This window comes from Meles meles, chromosome 6 (assembly GCF_922984935.1).
Source record: "Meles meles chromosome 6, mMelMel3.1 paternal haplotype, whole genome shotgun sequence".
Lineage (NCBI taxonomy): Eukaryota > Metazoa > Chordata > Mammalia > Carnivora > Mustelidae > Meles > Meles meles.
The window spans coordinates 111,071,594-111,090,510 of NC_060071.1; the positions used below are offsets into that span (position 1 = coordinate 111,071,594).

Sequence of the window (18,917 nt, forward strand, 5' to 3'; positions counted from 1 at the left end):
AAAGAAAGGCTGAACACAGGCCTACAGTGATGTCATCTTCTGCTTTGTCAACTCAAATCTATTATTGGCTATGTCAGCTGAACCTCAGAAAAGCATCTTTCTCTGCTGACTCCATTGGCCTTTTCCTGGGATGATCACTCCAGGAGTGCCCAGCCGAGAGGTAAATGTTCTTCATGAGAAACTGTAGGGGATCCACACACAATATTCTCTTCTTAATTGGCCCATTATTCTTTAAACTTTCACTGGACTCAGTAACATTTAAATGAGCTCTTGGGAAAGAGCAGTTATAAAGCACCCTGACATATAACAAAATCCATAATACACTTCAGCCTCTTCATGTACGTGTCTGGAGTCATTATTCATTTATTCATCAAATGTTTATTTGTGTCCCTACTACTTACCAGGCACCACTGTAGGCCCTGGAGACAAAGCAGCAAATCAAGGTGTGTGATGTTAAAGAATTTCAAATCTAAATGGTACAGACAAGCAATAAACAAATAAACAAATTGCACATATAATATAGTGAGCAATGATAAGTGCTATGAAATTCTGAAACAAGAGATAATTGTGCAAGAGGTCTGCGATAAGGACTTAGTGCTCACCAAATTTCTAGTGTGTCCCATTCTTCAGGAGAGTATGTTACTAATTCTGATCAATGGACCATAAGCAAAAGTGGCATGTGTCATTTCTAGGAAGAGGCTTTGTAGAACTAACGTGCCCCTCCAACTTTCTCTTCTACTGGCATGACAACCTGGGAAAACATATGTTGATATTCAGTAGCATAGGCAAGGAGGAGCTTGGATACCTTTGTAACTGGACAAAAAACAGCCCTGCCAACTAGCATCAGATTTTATATAAGCAGAAATAAATACTTGTTGTGCTAAGCCATTGAGATTTGGGGGTTTGTTACTCCAGCATGGGCTAACAGAGTCAAAAAACTACAAAATGCCAGAGCCTGGGGAGAAACAACAAATGAGACTAAAGATTCAGGGAACTGCATGCCACAGTTGGGGTTAACTCAATGGCGGCAAACCTTGTACAGACATTTTAGGTCACCTTATGGGATTCTAAAAAATTCTGATGTAGGGACATTACACACAAAGATTATACTCTGGGATGTTTAGGGTGGGGCCTAAGCATATATAGTTTGGGTAAAAAACTGATACTCAACAGAATAAGATAAATTGGGCCAGTTGGCTTCAGGAAGTCTTCCGAGAAGCAACCTGTCCCACAATATGTTTGGGAAGGAGCTTATTAGTGAGATCAAGTCAACTTCCTATAAATCACTGGAAAGCAGCCAATCAAACTATGACATAAGAAGAAAACCTATAAACTTATCAATTGAAATTTTATGAAAGAAGATGTTGCAGAAAGAATTCCTGCATTAAATCAGTAACTGGGCTAGAATCTTCCAAAGTCCTTCTCATTGTATAATCATTATTAACATAAATATTTAGAAAGTAATAAAATGAGAGCATAATTACTTAACCTAAATGATCTCAATTAATCCTCACAAGAATCCTGTATGTAGGTACTATTCTCCCCTTTGAACAGATGAAATTGAAGTGCAAGACAGGTTAACGTGCCCAAAATTACACAGCTAGTACTAAGTAGTGGAACTAGGATCCAAACCCCGCTAGGCCCTGCGTCCTTGCCCCAGTGAAGAGAAGGATATACAATCAACATCATACAGAATCCAGAGAAGGGGAATCTCGACAAGGGGCCACTGGAGAGGAAAGGACCTTGGGCATGGCTCAGGGATTCTGCTCTGATTCTAGTTGAGGATCCCAATCCTTAAAGGGCAGTTCACAGGTTGTGAAAGTGAGATGGAAATTTCCAATGAAGCCATCCACTTTCTTGCTCTAATTTACAGTGAACTGATGATCCCCACACTAGGATGGTGTTCCCCTGGTACATGTCCCGTGTAAGTTTATAAAGGGCATTCTGATTTAAACCAGATTCTAATATGTTTGTGTCTCAGAACACATACTGTTGAGAATGAAGCCTTAGATTGAGGAAATTACTCCCTAAAACCATGGACTAGTCTTACCCTAAGGTGGTTCATTCTGGAGATCTGTTGCATAGGAGGGATCACACACTAGCTTACTAACACATGAAAAAGAATTGGTTTATCAGATTACAGCTGTGTGGTACACCCTAAGAAATGGGGAGCATGAAGGACTCCAAGGATACAGAATACAGGGAATGTGTGTTCTTTTATTTTTTTTTTTAAGATTTTATTTATTTGTTTGAGAGAGAGACAGTGAGACACAGCATGAGCGAGGAGAAGGTCAGAGGGAGACGCAGACTCCCCATGGAGCTGGGAGCCTGATGCGGGACTCGATCCCGGGACTCCAAGATCATGACCTGAGCTGAAGGCAGTGGCTTAACCAACTGAGCCACCCAGGCACCCGGGAATGTTTGTTCTTAAAGGGAAGCCAGGAGAGCTCAGGAATACTGGGAGCCTCAAGTAACTGAGGGACAGTGTTGAGGTAAGGGGTACAAGGGTGGTGGAAGGCAGGGGACCCCAAGATACTGCACCTAGTTCCCAATTTTTTTTTCCTAGTCCCCAATTTTGCCTGGGGCTAGCCCTAGACAGAGGAAATTCTCTAGTTTTCTTAGCAGTTTACCTCACAAAAACTTCATATGCTTCTGTTCTGGTGAACCTAATGGTCACAAGGGCTACTTCTTAATTTGCACAATTCCAGAGCATACCAGCTACGAGTTATTAAAGATCTGTTTGGCTTCTATGACAATATTTTGCTAGACAGCAATACAATGTCTTGAGGACAGCATTGTCTTTTTCTAATAGGTTCAGAATTATGCAACAGTAATTTCAGCAGTGGGACTGATTAGCATCAGCAAAGGAAATACAAAGTAAAAAGGTATAGAGGAGAAGCAAGACAAATGTTCTAACATACATTCTAACTACAGGTCTTTCCCAACTTCATGTTACATCATGGGTGACCATATTAGTCAGGATGAGGCTAGCTACAGGAACAACCCCAAAATTTCAGTGGTGTCACACAGGAGAAATTTATTTTGAGCTAACTTAATAGATCAACGTGGTGTTGCTTAGGAAGGAGCTTTTGCTAAAAATTGGGATCCTGTGTGGAGAAAGGGGAACCCTCCTACACTGTTGGTGGGAACGCAAGCTGGTGCAACCACTCTGCAAAACAGCATGGAGGTTCCTCAAAAAGTTGAAAATAGAGCTACTCTAGGACCCAGCAATCGCACTACTGGGTATTTACCCTAAAGATACAAATGTCGTGATCTGAAGGGGCACATGCACCTGAATGTTTATAGCAGCAATGTCTACAATAGCCAAACTATGGAAAGAACCTAGATGTCCATCAACAGATAAATGGATAAAGAAGATGTGGTGTGTATATATATATATATATATATATATATATATATATATATATATATAGAATAGAATACTATGCAGCCATCAAAAGAAATGAAATCTCGCCATTTGCGACGACGTGGATGGAACTAGAGGGTATTATGCTAAGCGAAATAAGTCAATCAGAGAAAGACAATTATCATATGATCTCCCTGATATGAGGAAGTTGAGAAGCAATGTGGGGGGCTTTGGGGGTAAGAAAGGAATAAATAAAACAAGATGGGATCGGGAGGGAGATAAACCATAAGAGACTCTTAATCTCACAAAACAAACTGAGGGTTGCTGCGGGGAGGGTGGTAGGGACAGGGTGGTTGGGTTATGGATATTGGGGAAGGTATGTGCTATGGTGAGTGCTGTGAAGTGTGTAAACCTGGCGATTCACAGACGTGTACCCCTGGGGCTAATAATACATTATATGTTAATAAAAAATAAAAAATTAAGATTAAAAATAAAAAGAATTGGGATCCTAGCTTCACCTAGGGGGAAGGTCTGTGAAATGTGGTGCTTGACTGAGCACCACTTCAGAAATGACTCTATGCTGTGGAAGAGAAAGTATCAACTTGGTGGAAAGTTACCTAGCTTTATCTGTTACAAAATGGGACTCATATACATTATAAGGGCAAACATTATATGAAGTTGGAGAGATGAATTTACTTGAATTTTACAATTCAAGTAAAAGGTCTACCTCTCATCTTGGAGGCGTATCAATCCAGATGTGACAGGTGAACAGTAAAGCTGAATTCTGAAAAGTATCTCTTCACTACAACTTTGCCCTCAGCTTCTAGGGTTTGGCTCAGAGACTTCTCAAGCAAGGCCTCTTCTGTTTTTAGCCACACTCATGGGATCTGAAGGAAAGGTGTGGTGTCCACAGGAACAAGAATGGAAACCATGAGAGGCTTAGAAATCAAAGCCAAAGCCAAGATTTTTGGCTTTGGAATTAGAGCACATCTTTGCAGAATATATAAAATCTACCTCAAATTTCAAGATTCTGTTCAGAGAAATAAATGAGGGCCTAAAAATGTGGTCCCCAACAAAGAGAAGAGAAAGAAAATAAAAGGGACAAATTGACAATGAGGCCATTTTACCTGTATCAAAATTATCTAGAATCAAATTACCTGTGACTTTTTAAAAAATTTACAACATTGAAGAAAACTATGACTTAATGTGAAACTGATTCATCATCAGTTGACTAACCTAAAACTGAAGAAAAATTAAATCCTTTCCAGGTAACTGGAAAATTTCCAGATGACTGATAGTGCTAACACTTGACCGAGCTGCACACAGTATATACTATTGTGAGAGTCCTCTATGTCAATATACACAAATGATAGTAAATCTTCAAATACTAAAGTAAGTTGACATAGAAAACTTTTAGATTTTCTTATGAACAAGTCAACTACTTGGAAATCAGTTTAGTTGGAAAAATGTTCTGGAAGAGAATCAGATCTTATTTCAGATCCTGTTTCTTCTGACCCTGAAATACCTGGAACAACTATCTATACATATCAGTCTTGGACTTCCATTTAAAACAAGGGCATTGATCCAAAAACTCCAATTAGTAGGAAGCTATGGTTCACAAATTCTACATGGTATTATAATTTATGGTTTGGTACAGGCCAAATGCTATAGCTTAAAATTAATTCTGGTAAAAACTAAGCTACCCATTGGGGAATTTTTTTGGGAAACTCTGTCCTCATTCTTGTTCCAAGGAAAATATGGCTAATGATTTAACTGAACAATCACCACACAAATGGTCTAGTCATTTAGCCGTTCAGTGGACACTGTAAAATCATTCAAAAACATGTTTTTTTACATCATAACCCAAGAGAGCTGTAATGTCAAATCTGGCGGTTTGAGATGAGGTTAAAACGTAAAGGTTGGATATTTTCATCACAACCACTGGATGGCAACAGACATTAACACTGAGTTGAGATAATCAATACAAAAACCGTTCTGCTTTACTTGATTTCCTCTGCACTTTTAGATGTAGAATCAAATCTCCTTGAGGTATTAGGGGGAGATTAAAAAAAAAAAAGTGAGTTTGGAAGTAAAAGAATTAGTTTGGGGACACACCATCTGCTTTTGCAAGTGATTTGTGTATAGAAAAATCCCCCATGATTTCAGTGCTCAGCCAAGGGTTGTAAGAAAATGAGGTAACTGCCAGAAGGGAAGACATAAGCCAGCAAGCTGTACTTACCATAATCTGCAGCTTTCAACTGGATTATTTATTAGTGACAGTGAGATATTTTATCGTGTGTAAAATCAAGCCTGTAATCCTCACTTATGCCTGGTACAACCTGTGCCTGGGGCTTAACTCCACCCTCAGGCCATTTCTCTCTCCTGTGATTTTTCCAAGCTATAAACAGAGGCCACCTGGAGGACCCTTCTGACTCAGGAGGCCCTAAACTACTGGGAATGTGAATGCTTAGCTATCTGTGTCCCCACAATATCTTTCTGGGGTCTTTGCTCTGGAGGCTTTGTGAGGCGGATAGATGTTAGGAGCATCCTTCTGAGTGGGCTGCCAAGACTCACATTATCTCCCCTCTCCTTCTCCCATGAGGAGGTGGAAGTCTCAGAGTTAACAATATAAATTTCATTCTAAACCCATCACATGAGCCATTTTAACTAATATCTGAGCCCAAACAGAAAAGCCAACTTTCAGGAAAAGCAAAGGAAAGGAAAGGAGAAAGAAAAGAAAAGCCAACTTTCAGGATTCTGTTTCAGGCCCTGGAAGAAGCTGAGGAACTATAGGAAAAAATTGCCAAAGATTACTGAGTATTCTGGAAACTCAGCCTCAGCACAGTCCCTCAAACAATAATTCTCAAATTCTGGTGTGCCTAGGATTCAATGGGACCTACTTAATAAAGCAGATTCCTCAGCCCCTCCCTAAGAGACTGTGGGGTGAGCCTAGGAATTTGTATTCTAAAAAACAGCTTCTGATATATTTATATTGTCCAACAACAACACTTTGAGGAACACTGTCGAGAAAAACCAAACAGTTCCACTGAGCATCTCATCCTTTTCCCTACCAATTGACGCAAATCTCCACATGGAGAAAATTCCTGGATCAATACCTCTCTGGGCAGAAGAGGACTACTGCCTGAGGCCTAGGTCATTTCAAACCCAGAAGGAGCATTACAGAAATAGTGTTGACTCAGAAAGCTCAGAGCAATCACAGATAAAGACCATGGTCAGCTATAACCTTGAGACGAAGTAACCAGACCCAGTGGTGTGCTTTTCCCTACCTCAGACCCCAATTTGAGTGTTTGTCTTAAAGCCACCTTTTTCTCTGACTTTAACCTCTGCTCTCTGGCAGGGTGCTATCTTTTCTTTGCCTGCTAGCATAATTTTTATCCATATTTGGGACTTGTACTTTAGGCTTTCTGAAGTTTTTATAAATTCCTGGCCCTAGCCAAAGTTGTACCTAATTCTATCTAGATAACCGACTTGCTTGTCCACAATCCCTGCCCACCTTACTACAGGCCTTATTTAACCTCCACAGGTACCATATTTGACCCTCATTCCAGCTCCAGTCTCAGCCACCCAAACATCATGGTCATCTAAACATACTGATGACCATTAGACCCCCAGCGGCTTGGCCCTCGAGATACACTAGGTACAGAAGTCAGACTGTGAGAGAGTTATTTCAGTGCCATCATCATGCAAATGGATGGTTTTCTAACAGCGGACACACAAAAATATGGGTTCAATCACTCATGAAACAGCACTAAGCTTAGGGTTATTTTTTTCCCACTGTAATTGTTTTTTTCATCTACTTCTAATCATTATGGTGACTAAAAACTGTGAGGTGTTGGGAATCAAGTCACCCCAACCACCCATCTAATGCCTCCGTAAGTCCTGTGAAGTCAGTCTGCAGAATCTACCTCAAATCCATCCATTCCTCTCCATGTGCATGGATACCACCCTGTCCCGGTCACCATCATCCCATGCTTCCTCATCAGTCCTCCTGCTTCCACACTCATCCTCCTCCAACTCCATCCCTTGATGGCAGACAATGTGACCATTAAAAAAGGGAGAGCAGGTCATGTTACTTCCTAGTTTAAAACTCTTGGTATCTTCTTGCAATGGTTGGTATAAAGGCCAAACTTTGCACCCTGGGCTGGGGAGAAAAGGACACTGCCAACCTTCCAATCCCATTTCTTGCCATTGGCACCTTTGCCTACCACATACCAGCTATGCAGACCCCCCCCACCCCAGTTTTTAGAATGACCCAGAACCTTCCTTCCTCTGGCCTTTGTATTTTCTGTAGTTTGGAATTTTCTTCATCTCTTGCCACAGTTGGTCACACAGTTTCCTCCTTCTCTGACCTTCCTACTTAAGTATGACTACCACTCTCTCACACATCATTCTATGGATTTCCTTTTTAATGGAAACCTCCACATCTCCATCAATGCAAACCCCATGAGGGGTGGATTCATGTCTGCCTTGGCCACCATTATACTGATAACATCAGGAACGTAGTATAACTTATTGGTTGAATCAAAAGAAGGATGAATGAACTGGTAAGGTCTTGCGTTTGCAAGGCTGGCATAACATTAGGTAAAATTTATTTCATTCTGTATTAGAGTGTTTTGTGGGATTGCAGAGATAGAATCCAGAAGTACAGAGACTGTATCTGTGAGTATCCCACCCAGACGTTAGTGGAAGGTGAGGTTAGCATTTAAAAGGGATGGAGAATCCTCTGGAGTCAGTCTTGGCTCTGAGAAGGAAAAGTATGTGAATTATATCCTCCAAGCTGCATGATTACATCAGCAAGAAAGGATGATTTATGTGAGGGGTAAAGGGGCTAGATCGTGAATCAGGATCACCATCTATTAGGGTCATTATTTCTTAGAGGCACCATAATGTTTGCCATCTGTGAATTCTATCTCTACAGGCAAGTTCAAGGTTGACTTGAATCCATCTTAGGAGCTAGTCTATGCCCTCTTCTGTGCCCAGGCAAAATTTATTAGGGAGCTGTGGTTTACCACATCCCAAAAAATGACTGAAATACTAGAGGTATAATAACCATTTCAGATCAATACACACACCCTGTTGAAATATCAAGAACATTTGGCTCTAGAAATAATAAGTTCTGGGGCCACCAAGATTTGGAGCAGTTTCTATCCAAGTCTGAGAAGAAAATTTCCCCAGTTTTAAAGCCACCATTTAAAAAACATAGGTCAATATGTAGTCTGGGACAATGCTAACCTTGCAACTACTTCAGATGGAAAAGCCAGTGAGGTGAGCTGCTTACCAGCAGCCTTATTTGGGATGTCTCACAAAAGCAGTTTAATTGGTTTGAATAGTCTAAGATGGAAAGCTCAGCGTCTCCCTCTAAGTAGTACATTGCATATGTCCTCATAGAAGCCAAGCTTTATCTAGCAGTTACTGGTCCATCTTGTTGAAAGCTGGCTTAGGGGCAACAGCTATAAGGGAAGGGGCCTAAGTCCTCAGGCTGATTCTGAAATCTGCACTGTGAAAGACAGACTTTCCAAGAATCTTTACAGCCTGATTTATGAATTCCATCTCATGAAAGCAAATAAACAAGGGACTAGAAGTTGATGACTTGTTTTTAAAATTACATGAAAAGTAAATGGGTCACACTTATTTTGGTTCCTTTGAATATTTTAGGACAGGAGCAATATTTGGCATAATGATGAGAAGCAATAATAAACTTCATAAATGTTAGGTCTATTTAGAAGACCTCCATCTGGTAGCCTTCCAGCAAATCACGCCCCCATGGGGGAGATCAGCTTCTCCATGCCACAAGAGGCTGAGTCCTGCAAGTTCAGGCTGCTGCAGCTGGTGTCCACAAATGGAAGATACAGGGGTCTGCTTCCCAGGGCACAGGAAGGGATGGAAACAGCTGACTGCCCCCTTGGTCTCTCTAATTAAAAAACAGCATATGCCTCGGGCATGCTCACCAAGGTGGTTTTTTACTACAGATCTGGGCTGCTCAGCTCATCTGCTTACCCTTCACCACTCTTATTGAAAGCACAGGTTGCTTTCAATGCATTCGGATTCCGCAGTCATTGTGCAGGAGCGGAGTGAGACCTCCATTTTTTTCCATCAGTACTCCAGGAGGTTCTGAGGAAGCTGGTGCTTGGGCAATACTTTGGGGACCACTGGCTTGAACCAACATTTCTCAAACTGGTGTCACTGGATGCGTTCTTCGGCGTATCACAAAGAGAATTTTCACATTTTGTATTTTTATTTTAATAAACTTTCATATTTTGGGGGATCCTGGGTGGTTCAGTTAGTTAAGCATCTACTGGCAGCTCAGGTGATGATTCCGGGGTTTTGGAATAGAGCCCTGCCAGGGGCTCCTTGCTCAATGGGAAGTCTGCTTCTCCTTCTCCCTCTGCCAAACTCCTGACCCTGCCTGCATTCTCTTTCTCAAATAAATAAAATCTTAAAAAAAAAAAAAAAAGAATATTCTGGGTCATTTGGATGATAATTTTATAACCAAACACTGCCATGAGACTTCCACTAAGTGTTTATATTCATATTGTACTTTTACAATATGAAATACTGAGTTTTATTTAGATCCAGACCTGATTTGAATGTTCAAGCCCAAGTGAAGCCCAAATGATATCCTGTCATTAGCTCAGGAAGGGCACAGAGGAAGGAAAGGAGCTGATTGTGACAAATAATATCAATGAATTGCGTGTAGAGGGTCTACGGGATGTCTGAACAACAGTGGGGAAATGGGCTTGGAGCTCAGGAGAAGAATTCTCCAAAGCCAGACATCTGGGATGTGCTACCCATAAGTCAGTGGCTGAAAACCTGTGTGGGTGACAGGAAGGAAATGAGGGACAAAGAAAAACAGGGACAGAACTCAGAGGCAAGACAGAGGAACTGGAAGGAAGGTATCAAAAGGATGGAAAAAGAGGTCAGAGAGTAAGGGGTGGAGCAGGAAGGGGAGACACCAGAGTGATAAGGGAGGAAAGAGTTCTAAGAAGGAGAGAACAGTGTTCATATGAGTGGGTACTGTCCTTGATTTTTACTGTCACAGGAAGCAACTGAGAAAGCAGTCTGTCCAATGTGATATCACTTGTGCAGTCACAACTTGTATATGCCTGAATACTTACAGAAAATTTCTGAAAGGCACCAGAACAAAACCTGTGATTATCTCCAAGAATTAGATCAGGAGGGCAGAGGAGGGGAACTATAACTTTTATTTGGCACGATTTTGTTCCACTTATATTTATTACTACGAATGTATACTACTTCCTCACTAACGTTTTAAGGACTGGCCAACACTATGATCTCAAAGTAGCAGAGAAGATAAGAAAGATGAACTCAAAAGAGGCCATTTTAGGGGCAAGAAGGGGTCACTGGTGATCTTTATCAGGATGGTTACAGGTAGGAATGTGAAAGCTGGCTGCCCTGGTCTAAAACACTGCTTCTTGGGCTTTGCCAGATATAGGAATCACTTTGGGATCTTGTAAAAATGCAGACTCTGATTCCATAGGTCTGGGATGGAGTGAGGTTTCTTTCTTTTTTTCTTTTTTTTAAAAAGATTTTTAATTATTTATTTATTTGACAGACAGAGATCACAAGTAGGCAGAGAGAGAGAGAGGAGAAGCAGGCTCCCTGCTGAGCAGAGAGCCCCATGCGGGGCTTGATCCCAGGACCCTTGGATCATGACCGGAGCTGAAGGCAGAGGATTTAACCCACTGAGCCACCCAGGTGCCCCGTGGAGTGAGGTTTCTCTTTTTTTTTTAATTTAAAAAAATTTTTTTATAAACATATAATGTATTTTTTATCCCCGGGGGTACAGGTCTGTGAATCGCCAGGTTTACACACTTCACAGCACTCACCATAGCACATACCCTCCCCAGTTGGAGTGAGGTTTCTAACAGGCTCCCACATATGATGCAGGGGGATGGTCCAAGCACTGTACATTTGAGTTGCCAGGTAAAGAAATCAGAATGTCGGGAGTAGATGTAAGTATGAAGAGACCACTATTTCCCAAAAAGTGCTCCCTAGAAGAGGAACCCCGAGGAACACGCCAATAAGAAAAATTCTGCAGTTAAACAGGTTTGGTGAATCCCACACAGCCAACCTGATGAGTCACACTGGGTGTCAGTATTTTCTTGAGAATCTCCTGCTTGGCTTTTCACTCAGATGTCCCTGACAGTCAGGGCTAACCTTGCAGCAGTGAGAACTTCCCTATGCTCTCAGAGGCCTTCCTGGAAGGTATGGGGGAGCAGAATGACAGGGGAACAAAAGCTCAGGAACGCGCAGAGGAGGGAAGCTGGAACATGACAAACTGCCTTTTGTCTCTGGTGCAAGAGCACCAGAGGACTTTGAGAGGCGCAAAAGATCCAAAAATAGACTTTATGAAGCCATGGGCACCGGGATACCCTGGCACTCCTTGACAGTCCATATTACAATGCCGTCAGATATTTGCCAGACCTTATTCTAAATATTTCTGGACCTTTCCGCCACTTAGCTCAGCATCAGCCACACAGCTCCAAAGCCAGGGAGATAAGCATACTGTGAATACTTGAATTTTAACGCATTTACACTGCCAGGGGCTTCGGTGGGCAAGAGCAGGTGACCACGGGGGCCGACCTGACTTCACTGTTGACGGAGTCCTGCTTGACCTGAGCACAGTTCTACGGTCCACAGACAGTGACTAAGAACTGCCTGGGGGAGGCTGGGCAGCACTGATCCTCTCACCTGCTGAGATGGAGCAGGTGAGAACGGGAGGAACCTCGGAGCTCAAATAACGTGCTGGCAGCACTGAGTCATCCTCCCAAGACCTCTGGAGCTTGGCTGCCCCAGAACAGCCTTTTAGACTTTACAGAGAATGCAGCTGAGCAGTCCGTTCTGGCAGGAGACTGGAATTCAAAGAACCCCTCAGTGCAGAGAGCAGAGGTTATTCATGTTGGCATGCCTGACTTGTTTAAAAAGACTGCCACTCTCTCCTCTCTCATGTCTAAACTTGGCAGCAGAGGGTCCAAGCCATATGGGACAACTTGCACAGAGATGAGAATGACACCAGAATTGGCCAGAGAAGATGCTTGAAGCCTTTGCGTTCACAGCTGTGGTTTTCCTTTGCCTTAACCCTTCATCAGACATCGGGTCACTCTGTCAGTCCCAGCTGCTGCACTGGTCTCTCAGATTTATTAGGGAGAGAAATGGGCCTGCACAATTTTCTCCTGATTAGCCTTCTGATGTATTTGCTTCTGAGAATAAACATATTTGAACAGCACGGCACACATTGTGACTCCTTCAGAGACATTATTTGGAGGATAAAATGGAAACACAGGTCCATTCAAGTACAGTGATATGAACTTGTACTCTCCATGACACAAGATCCACTGCTTCAGGATGAAAGGGATGGAAGATTGTTCATGCTTACGCCATTTCCCGGGGCTCCCTGCAACTTGCAGGGTCCTTCCCCATCACAGTCAGAGTGGAAGCAAAAGAATCCAAAATTGGTTTTGATCTTCACCTAACAACATGCATTCCCACTGTTAAATCTGTCATCAAATATCCTCACTACTGCATGCACTAAAGACACTTCAAACTCTCAGGGAAGAGTTATTTGGGAAATCAAAGGCCAATTCTATGGGACCCTACATGATGCCATGTGTCTAAGCCACCAAGCAACCACATAGCAAGTGTTATCTCTTTATCACATCCCTCTCGGTTCCCCTGTTCCAATGTGCTGAAGAATTTAGAAACCTCTTCTAATCTACAAAGGGAAAGATTTGCACTCTGTATTTATATGAAACACTTTAATTGCTACCAGTATCACTGAAGTTATTAGCATATACACAGGAAGGAGGGTATACCCTTGAAATCATTTATCTCCCAAGGGCAAAATACTTTGAAAGAAGCAGAAAGCAGAGGAGATGGGAGGGGACTTTGAATAAAGCTGTGATTTTTGGGGTTGGTTTTAAAGTTCTACCTGGGTGTTCTCCACCCAGGAGGTGGAGAGATGTTCCCTCCTTCACACAATATAGCCCATGAACTAGACTGCACAGGGCCTAATTTATTCACTCACTCTTCACTTCCTTTCCTGAAGTCCGTAAAACAGCTGCAGTCGGGTGTGGTAGATTTGGAAAGAAGAATGTTACACATTCTTCACATACAATGTCTGAAAGAGAAAATAACACCCTCCATTTCTCCTGCATTTGAAAACTTCAAAACTTCTTGCAGGAAAAGTAGAATGGCCAAATTAAAATCATTCTTAAGTTATAAGTGACTTTAAAAATTAACTTAGGTCTTGCTGAAGAAGAAAAAAAAATCTGGAATTAACTTTGGTCCCTCTCTTTCCTGACTAGCCAGGACACACACACACACAAATCTGGACCTTATCAAGGTCCAAATCCCTTGTTCCTTGTGTAAGACAAAGGAAGGTGCTGAGATTCACGTGGCCCAGGTATGAACCAGTTTGGCCAGTGAAATGGAGGTGCTCACTACAGTGGGTTCCAAGGCCTACTTGGGGAGTCACTCCCCATCACGGAGGGTTAGGAGGATAGAAATGAGCAACCATCCCTTCCCAGGTGAGGAAATCTAACTAGGGATGAAAGACAGGAGGCATTCACTCCATCCAGGAGATCCTGGCATGGACACAGAAGTGCTCATTACTGGGGATGCCAGGATTCAGCCCAGCGGGGCTGCTTGCAGCACGAGGCTCTGCCACCCAAGTCCCGGTTGTGAATCTGACTCTCCCCATCATCTCCTTCCCATCCTCTCCTGGTTGCTCTCTGGTCAGCTATTGGAACAGCCAGGACAGGACCACAGTGCTGGGCCTGAATCCCTGCTCTGCGGATGTCAGAGCACCCAGGGAACGAACAGCAACCAAGTTGCTGTAGTGAGAAGAGCTGTCACTTTACCTTGTTGCTTACTGAGGAAGAGCAGAGGGGGGGCGACACGGGAACCTCGCAGCTCAGGGCTTGCCATGGCCACCGGGCTTGGGCTGGGACTCGGGGCTTCCTCAGGTTTCCCCTGGATGGTGGGCCCCTCCGGCGGCGCTGGGGCTCCATCCTCAGAGGGCAGCTCGGCGCCAGCGTGGGGGGCGGCCGCGGGGAACTTGAGGAAGGGGCCCGGGTCGGCCAGGCCCCGGCGGCTGGCTGCGCCCTCCTCGGCGTGGGCGACCGGCTCCTCCCGGATGGCATCCAGGGCACCTGGCTTCATCGGGGGCGAGTCCTGCTCCCGCTTGGGGCTCTCCTCTGAGGCGGAGGATGCGTCGCATGACTCGATGATGAGCTCGCTGTCCAGCTCAGCCTCACGTTCCTCCCTCAGGATGCTGTACTGGATGGACGGCGAGGCCGGCGACGGCGGCGGGCCGCCCACGTGGCCAAAGGTGACGTAGCCCGAGGGCAGCGCATCCTCCCCGGCCAGTGGGTCCTCAGACACCAGCTCGATCTCAGAGTCCCCTGACTCCGCGCTGCTGGCCTCATGGTCCAGGGGGCTGGGGATGGTTGGCAGCCCGGACCTGGCTTTGGCCTCAGGCCTGTTGGCCCCCTGGCCCGCCGGCCGTGGGCTCTCCGTTGTTTCATAGGATAACCCTTTTGCTTCTTTAATAGCAGTGATCAGCTCATCCTCGGAGATGCTGCATTTCCCCTGGGATTCTGCAGCAGATGGTTCTGTCGTCCCACAAAGAGAGAAAGAGCCAGAGAGGCACACACAAGGACAGACAGATGGACACAGAAAAATAAAACAAAATTCCATTAGGGGAGATGTTTTCTTTTTACTTGAGAAACACATATCTCATTAGCACAGAAATAGTCTGTTTCCAGGGCTCTGCTGAAAAGGCAGGCCACCTGAAGGAAAAGGCTAATTACTGTTATGGCCCAATTAATCAGAGTTTTACATACCTATCTATCTTCATCTAGCTACTTTAAAAAAAGGACAAAGCAATTTCTTAGCAACGGTCCCTCAGTTGGTTTTTCTATTTCAATATGGTGAAGATTCTAGAAGTCATGGCTTTAATTTCTGATTCATTCTCTCAGGGAAGTTTTCCAGGTTCACAGATTTCATCAGGTAATCTGATGTACCAAACTGCCTATTTTGGCCCACCAATATCAACAAATCTGAAAAGTCACCCGTTACTCCTTATTCGTTGCTTGCTTTTCATGTTTCCCCCTTCAGTAAGACAAAGAAAGCTTAGTCTGGATCCTTATATGCAATTTGACTTCTGAGCTTTACATTTCCTGTAAAAACCAATACCTTTACTCTTTTTTTTTTTTTTTTTTTTTTAGTGAAAAGCATAACAAAGTAGAGCAATATAAGAGAAAATTTTTGCCAGTTCTATTGAGCAGGCTGTGAAGACGACCATAAGGCCCAATGCCCCGGGCTTCTAATGACAGAGCCCACGATCATTCATTTTCTTCTCTTCCCCTCCTCTTGAGAAGAACAAAACCCAAGAGTCACCCCCAGTCCCCTGGGTGAATGCCTGCCTTCTGCCTGATGTTTATCCAGATGGCCAGAAAACTTCACCAGCAATCTTGCTGATATTTCTTTCCCTTAGATGAGACTACCTGGGATCACCATGACAACTGTTTTGGGGAGCTTGGTTTTTCCCTTGTCACACAGCAGGGCCTTATTTCAGAATATCCCAGACAGTGGTCTCTGGCCCTTTAAAAAGCAAGAAATAGTCATCATTTCTCCAAAGCTTTGAGGTCACATATTTGGGGGGTGAGGAGAGCAGACTATGGCTAGGTTATCTGTTGCTTTAGGATTGTGGGGGAACCCTCATGGACAAAACATTTCAGATTTGTCTAATTCTTTATAAAGCAGAGTTGATTTTATCCTTTATCCATACAGCAGTCATTCATCTTATTAACTGAGAACCTACTATGTGTTAGGCTCTCTTCTAGGCATTTGGGACATATTAGTGAAAGAAATAGGTAACAAAATCTCTGCTTATATTCTAGTGGGAGGAGAATACAATAGATAATTATATATAGTAAATGACTAAAGCATATAGTAGGTAAGATATTAAGTGCTGTGAAAAAATTAGAGCAGGGTGAAAGGATCAGGAGGGGCCAGGAGAAGGTGGGGATTTAACTGCAATTTTATTTTTTTAAAAATATTTTATTTATTTATTTGACAGAGAGAGAGCACAAGTAGAGGGGAGCAGTAGGCAGAGGAAGAGGGAGAAGCAGGTTCCCAGCTGAGTAAGAAGGACGCAGGCCTTGATCCCAGAACTCTGGGATCCATACCCAAACAGAAGGCAGATGCTTAACCAACTGAGCCACGCAGGCACCCGTGAATCTGCAATTTTAAATACAGTAGCCAAGACAGACCTCACTGAGAAGGTAATCTACATTCAACACTGAAGGAGTCAAGACAGTGACTCATGACAATAAATCAGAGGAAGAAGCATGCCAAACAAAGGGAACCCATAGTGGAAAGGCCTGGAGGTGGGAGCTGCGATGATTTCTAGGTATCACAGATGCCCAAAGGGTCTCACCAAGTCCTGCTTGTACAACATTCCTAAGAGACCAGGAAGCATGCGGGCAGGGCCTGGGGCTCAGAGGGCTACAAGCAGCCCTGCAGTCCTGTGGACCAGGAGACTGGCTAGTGTCCACTCATTTTCTAAAACCAGGAGCCCTGAGAGGCTTTATATTTGTTTATGTGATGATATGATTAACACCTGTCTCTTCCGCCTTTCCCACTTTCTCTGACCCCAGACCAAAGCCCCAGGAGGGCAAAGGGCAGCCACCCTCTTTTTGTTCATGGTCATATCTCCAGCACCTAGTGCAGGGTCTGGCTAATGTGAGGACTAGCTCAAATCTTCAAAACAGTGGATCTTACTCATGTATATGACTCAAAATTCCCCTCAGAAATTTTGCCTTAGTTGAAGTAAGTCTGAAGGGGCCTAGCCATCTGAATTTTGTAACTCCTAGTTCTTTTTTTTCTTTTTAATTTATTTGATTGAGAGAGAGAGAGATTGAGTACAAGCACGGGGAACAAAAGGCATAAGGAGAGGGAGAAGCAGGCTCCCCATGGAGCAGGGAGCTAGTCGAGGGTCTCAATTCCAGGACCCTGGGATCATGGCCTGAACCAAAGGCAGATGCTTAACCCACTGATCCACCCAGGTGCCCCTCCAAGGGAAATTCTAATAGTCACCTCTAGTTAGGGTTGGCAGATTTGACAAATAAAAATAGAGGACATTCAGTTACATTTGAATCTCTGCTAAACTCTGAATTTTTTTAAGTGTATATCCCATGAACTATTAGTATATTTTTTTTAAAGATTTATTTATTTGACAGAGAGAAATCACAAGAGAGGCAGGCAGAGAGAGAGGAAGGGAAGCAGGCTCTCCGCTGAGCAGAGAGCCCAATGTGGGACTCGATCCCAGGACCCCGAGATCATGACCTGAGCTGAAGGCAGCGGCTTAACCCACTGAGCCACCCAGGCGCCCCAACTATTAGTATTTTTATTAGCAACCCTAATAAACCACTGAGGTAGACCACTCAGAAAAAGTTCAGGGATCCTGCTTCATTTACTCAAGACTAATGATGGTATAAGACAGCTGTGGGATATGGGACAGAAGGCTCTAATGTATTTCATCTTGGGCAGGTGAAGGTACTACCCTGAAGAGAATCCAACCTTATTATGAGTTAAAAGCTTCTCAGTAGAAATTAATAGATATTTGCCCTTCGTTCTTAATGGGAACCAAAAGTTCAAACAGGTGCTAAGAGGAATGGGGGAAAAATGAACACAAAATAGAAGTTTTTGTACACTCAGTATTAAAATTCATGGGCCTCTGGTTAAGATATTGGTTATTATGTGTCATGACAGATACTGCAAAGCTAGCAACAGTCAACAAAAATACAAGAACAGATTATAAAAACTGAGGTTAGAACTGCGCTGCCTGGGGAGATGTGTTTGCTGCTGCTGCTAATAATTATGATGCTAGAATTTAGAATGATAAAAAGCAAGGGGAACATGGGTCAGGTTGCCAAGTCGCAGATGCCACCATCCAGCTGTGAATGATGCTGACATTCGGGTCTAGCCTTTGCTCCGGGCTCATTCTTCACTTAACATACAGAGGGATCGGGGCGCCTGGGTGGCTCAGTGGGTTAGAGCCACTGCCTTCGGCTCGAGTCGTGATCCCAGAGTCCTGGGATCGAGCCCCGCATGGGGCTCTCTGCTCAGCGGGGAGCCTGCTTCCCCCCCTCTCCCTCTCTGCCTACTTGTGATCTCTGTCAAATTAAAAAAAAAACCAAACATGCAGAGGGATCATTTGAAAACATACATCCGATCCCGCCACTCTTCCCTTCCTCCTCCCCACTCTGGCCATATTGACCTTGCAGCTGCTCCTTCAACACAGGAGACATGCCCTGGCTTGGGGCCTCTGCACTGGCTGTCCCCTCAGCCTGGGCCCTCTTCCTCAGGTATCTACATGGCTTGCTGCTTCCTCCTTTCCCCCATTCAGGTCTCTGTTCAGAGCCCTCAGCAGGGAGAAACCTTTCCTCACAACCACCCTCATCACTCTCTTACACTGCGTGTCGCTTTATTTTTCTTCATTACC

At 43.8% G+C, this 18,917-nt stretch overlaps 1 protein-coding gene across 1 annotated transcript in view; it reads right to left on the minus strand.

Moving 5' to 3' along the window:
• The window catches only part of RTN1 (reticulon 1), a 218,938-nt gene that overhangs the window by 76,132 nt on the left and 123,889 nt on the right, over window positions 1-18,917 (minus strand). The window contains exon 3 of the mRNA XM_046010288.1: window positions 14,269-15,021. Coding sequence (XP_045866244.1) covers window positions 14,269-15,021 — 753 coding nt within the window. The remainder of the gene's footprint in view (window positions 1-14,268; window positions 15,022-18,917) is intronic.